At 48.1% G+C, this 5,254-nt stretch overlaps 1 protein-coding gene across 1 annotated transcript in view; it reads left to right on the plus strand.

Moving 5' to 3' along the window:
- The window catches only part of Dixdc1 (DIX domain containing 1), a 64,136-nt gene continuing 58,882 nt past the window's right edge, over positions 1 to 5,254 (plus strand). Inside the window, exon 1 of the mRNA XM_028783817.1 lies at positions 1 to 326. Within this exon, the coding sequence (XP_028639650.1) occupies positions 267 to 326 (60 nt within the window). The 5' untranslated portion in view covers positions 1 to 266. The remainder of the gene's footprint in view (positions 327 to 5,254) is intronic.

The raw sequence follows: 5,254 nt of genomic DNA on the forward strand, positions 1-5,254 counted from the left end.
GGGGCTGCCTGCGAGCGCCTCTCGCCTGTCTGCGCAGCGCGCGCCCTGCTGTTTCTATAGGAACCAGCGCAGCGCCGGGGCCCCTCAGGCTGCGGCCCGCGCGCGAGCATGCCCAGTGCAAGCCGCTAGTTTGGCTCCGGTCTAGGTTTCCAGTAAGTGGCATGCGGGACTCCGGAGAGCTCCCAGGGAGCTGAGCCGATCGCCTTTGTGTGCAGAGGGAGGAGGCGGCGGCGCGACCCCACCCGGGAAGCCCCGCGGCAGGAACAATGCTAGCCTGCTTGACCCGCGGGAACTTACTGGACGTCCTGCAAGAGGGCTTCAATGAGGTAACTGCCCTGCTCCTCCCACCCCCAGCTCCTGGTCACCCTGCGCCTCCCGCCTAATCTCCCGAAGGGAATCCTGGGGGGCGAGGAGGGGCATCCTCCCGGGGAGCCCAGTTGAAGAGCCCGGGTGGTACAGCCAAGGTGGTAGGTGTGGTACAGATGCACGAACCCGAGGACATCAGAAGGGCGGTGGGCCTCCTCTAAACTGGAGGATTACCTTCCGGAGGTGGGAAGGGCAGTCAGGACCACAGATTCAGAAGGCATCTCTTTGCAGGAAAGGTGATCTCCACTCCTCTTGGGGACTCTCCAGGGACATCCTGGGGGTAAGCCCTGAACAGAAGCAGCAGAGCTCTATTTCAGGCGCTAAGCGGATGAGTCACGGGAGGGGTGCGGTGGCGTGGCATTGGTAGAAAGTTTGAAAGAGGGCAGGAGACTGTGGGTGGTCCACGTGAGGGGCCCTTTCCACGTGCGAATTTCCTGAATCCTGCACGTTAGTTTTCTCCACCACTGAGGACGATAAGGTTGGCTGAGAGGACCAACCTGGGCCATAGGCCCAGTTTCAGGAGCTAATATGTGATCCCTTCTGTGAGAACTGCAGTGGGAAACTGCAATCTGACAGGAAAGGTGGGCCAGGATTGACCCAGGCAGATTCCAGTTTCTCTTCAGAAGTTTCTCTCAGAATTCTGTTACCTCTTCCATTTGCTTCTTTTGTGACCCAGGCTATTCTTGTTTGCTCCTCAGTCATCCTTTTGATTGCCTTAGTTCAGCAGCTGCAAAGGCATAAGCTAGTGGTCATGGCTTCCTGCCTTTTCCCTCAGTCCACCTCTCCCTTCTCTATGGATTTATTAAATTTTAGATTTTTTGGTGGTGGGGTCCTTGGGCATACTATGCAAGTGTTCTACCAGTACCCCACTCCTCCACCCTTTAAGAGAGCCCTTGTGTTTTTAGAATCAGCTTTTAGTCAGATAATATAACCCCCCCATCGTTGTGCACGGGTGACTGAAACTAGGGCCTTGTACACATGACTAGGGGCTGTATCACTGAGCTACATTCTAAACCTATTCTCTTCTTAAATATTAACATTACAGGCAAGATGGACGAGCCTTTGTGCCATTACCGGCTCTCACCCCCTTCCCAACCTTTCCCCTAGAGGCAACCAACCATTCTCATGAATTTCCATGTAGGATTTTTTTTTTCTACAGCTGCACCACAGGCTCCCCCTTGATCCCTGTTTCTAATTAAGAAATCCTACATTCTGACCTGCCTTAGAACCTTCCCCAGTTCTGGCCCCTGTGCCCCAGCCTTCCTGACACACACAGAAAAAAAAAAAAAAAGTCTAATGGAAAGGTTCTGCCAGTGTGACCAACTGTGCTGGAATTTTCCTTTGGCTGAGGGGTGTCACAACCTTCATCAAAGGGCAGGGCTTGTATCCCGCCTGCCCCATAGGCCTCCCCATCTTCCCGTCACTCTTGACTGAACACATGTTAGGGAGTTGCTAACAAAGAGCTACAGACCCAGAGGTGAACACAGAAAAGCCAGGAAGCACACCTCTTTTAGTGTCTCCAGGATTCTCAGTCGTCTTCCCTCACTCTCTGCCCCTGGGCCTTCTCTGCGTAAATCCTGCTCATTCACCAGTTGTGGTAAAACCTCCTTTGGTCCTCTCCTGGCCTCTCCCCCTTTTCTGTTTTAGCCCAGCTCTCTGGTGTCAGAACCCACCTTCTGAATAGAAGGCAGCTGGCACAGAGCCAAGTCCTTCCTCATCTGTGCTTTCTGCTGCTTCTCCGTCTCTAAGTCTTCATCTAAAGACCCACATGAGAACAAAGTGGCCTGGCTGTCATTTCCGTGCCTCTGTATGTAAATATTGTCTAACATCCACTTCTTCCAAAACAAGGGGAAAGGAGAGTGGAAGGAGTCCCCCACCGCCCCGTGGTGGTAATGGAGTCTTCCTAAAAACAACACTCAGACAGCTTTATAATCAGTTCTTCCATTCAGAACTATTCAGCAATGTGTCTTTGCCTCTCTGACACTGGAATTGTCTATCCATCCCGTAAACTGCCTTCTCTGCAAACTAGTGTACATTTTCTCCTTAGTACATTTGAACTCTGAAAAGGAAGATAGCACTTTTGATTTTGTGTCTGTAAATAATACAAACACCATTAATAGGTTAAATTTGAATGATCCCTTAGTTAATGGAAATCTTGCCACATACAGAATACATTTTCTTCATTTCCCCTCATATGCTATCACATATAATCATACCTGTGAGTACCAGGCTGAGCGAAGTAATTGGGATGGAGCCTTGTTTGATCTTCCAGACTCAAGGTTGCTTAATAGACCCAGTAATAGTCAATCTCTTTTGTTAGCGTCATACAATAAGGCTGTAACTGGGCACTTAAAAGATAGTGTCAGAAAACACTCAATTCCTCTGAGAAAGTCTTTGTACTGAGGCTAAGAATACCACACATGTATTCAGCCACCTCTTGGGGAATAATCTAGGAGTATCTGAAGCTATCCTTCATCACCCAGATGGCTTATTATAGGTCTGTGTGGTTAGGGCTGCAACCTCATTCTCCACAGCAGAGAAAACTCCCACAGGAAGCAGGGGTATGGCCCTAATTGGTTAATTATAAGGAAAGCTGGCAGCAGCAGAGAGAAGCTCTGCCCTTTGAATCAAGGCTTCCCTCTATTTACTGCTGGTCTCTTCTCATTCCATATGTCACTAAATATAACCGTGTGTGACAGAATCTTCAGACACACACACGCACACACACACACAGAGTCCAACATAGAATCAGCATGCCTGGCAAAGAAGTCACAGAATTAACTCATGCCAGTGACACTAAAGCAATCTCTTGTATTGACATGGTTGATGTTCACTGTGTGTATCCATAGATTTTTGGCTATTGTCTTTGGTAACTCACTTTGGCGATGATGGGTTTTCTATGATTCTTTACGTCTTTACTCTGCTTTTGCCTCAAAGCTCTGTGTGTGTGTCTGTCTCTGTGTGTGTCTGTCTCTGTGTGTGTCTGTCTCTGTGTGTGACTGTCTCTGTTTGTATCTATCTGTGTGTCTGTGTGTGTATATCTATGGTTGTGTATGTGTGTGTGCACACACATACACAACCCTGAAATTGATGTCAGGTGTCTTCTTCAGTAGATCTTGGCCTTATTTTTTGAGACAGGGTCTCTCTCTCACGAAACATGGAGCTCACTGATTCAGCTAGCCTGTCTGGCCAGTGAGCTCTGGAGAGTCCACCTGTCTCTGCCTTTCCAGTGCTAGGATTGTAGTTGCATGCTTCTGTGTCTGGCTTTGTATGTAGGTGTTGGGCCTCTGAACCCAGGTCTTCATGCTTAAATAGCAAGCACTTCACCGATGTACCCATCTCTGTAGCCCTGCTGTTTTTGACACAGGGTCTTGCGTAGCCCAGGCTGGCCCTGAACTCCATATACAGCTAAGGATGACCTTGAATTCCTGACCATCCTATCTCCATTTCTCCAGTGCTGGAGCTGCAGGCACGCTCCACAACACCTAGTCCAAACTACTTGGTACTGTTACATTAACATTCTCATTGATAGTATGGATTTCTGCCAGTGTTTTTCCTGGGGGCTAAACTTGTTTTTAAAAACTTTGGTGTTTGAGTTGGAAGATTTTTAATAGTCCTAAATTATAATGTGGTTTGATGAGTAAGCATTTGTTTATTTGTTCATTGGATGAAGGGGATGTATATAGCCATTGAAATTTTTATAGAGAGAGACAGAACCTACTGGAAAAGCCCCAGTAGAATGCTTAAGGTCATAAATGTCACAGAGGAACAGTGTTTATGAGAGATTGTATAGACACCTTCTAATTAATAAAACCATGAAGAGAAACAATGTTTATCCACCTTTGTGTACACTGAGGCCAGATTTTCCTCCCAGTGCTTGGCTGATAGATGTGTGCAGGCGATCACTCACCAGACGCTCACTGAATTACTGTGTTTACCAGGCACTGTGCCAGGCTCTGGAAATAGAAGCCAAATAACAGAGTCTGTTCCCTAATGGAGCTTACAGGCCAATGAAGATAAAGAAAGCATCATACTTGAGAACTCTTTGGTAATACAGACATCTTTCCTGTGGAAAAGAGCAAACTTCTGCCTAGTTATGATGTGGATGGCTGCGAGGCCAAAAGCCAAGGGAATGACTTATGAACAAGTTGGTCAGTAGGAAGCCAGTTGTTTGGCCATGTTGAACTGACAGGTCTTTCTCCAAGTAGGAAAGGAATAGATTGAAACCCACCTTAAGGTTCTCATGTGTGACTTCTTGTAGCACGGGGCCACAGTCACAGCTACTCAGCAGGTTGAGGAAGAGGGTTGCTTGATCCACATGGGTCCTTGTTTGAAAAACTGGAGGGTGGGCCGAGGGTAGTGAGATGGATCAGTCAGTAGAGAGAGGCATTTGGCACGAAGCCTGCTAACCTGAGTTCCATATCTATAACCAACATGGTGGAAGGGGAGAACTGAGCCCTGCAAGTTGTCCTCTGACCTCTGCACACTCACTATGACAGGGGTACACCCACCCCCACACACCCAGTTCCTTTCAAATAAATAAATAAATAAACAAATAGATGTTTTGTTTTTTAAAAGGAAGGGTGGGGGCAGGGAATTCATCTGCTTGGTAGTCCCTGAGAAGCAGGTTTGTGAGCCTTTGTCTAGCCTCTTCCTGTAATGGGGATACCTAGTAAGGAAGAGAACTGACAGGCAGGGTAGCTCCTAGGAGCATCCCTCTTTAGTTCCTCATGCTTTCCGTGGAGTAGTAGTATTGGGCCAAAAAGAGGCTTTCAGCCAATTCCACAATGAATCCCTCAGTGCTTTGCTGTAGAAATTAAAGGCCCGTTAAGTATTTAATGTAACAAAGGGGGGGGGGGGGGGGGGGGGGGGGGGGGGGGGGGGGGGG

This window comes from Grammomys surdaster, unplaced genomic scaffold (assembly GCF_004785775.1).
Source record: "Grammomys surdaster isolate TR1022 unplaced genomic scaffold, NIH_TR_1.0 1164, whole genome shotgun sequence".
Lineage (NCBI taxonomy): Eukaryota > Metazoa > Chordata > Mammalia > Rodentia > Muridae > Grammomys > Grammomys surdaster.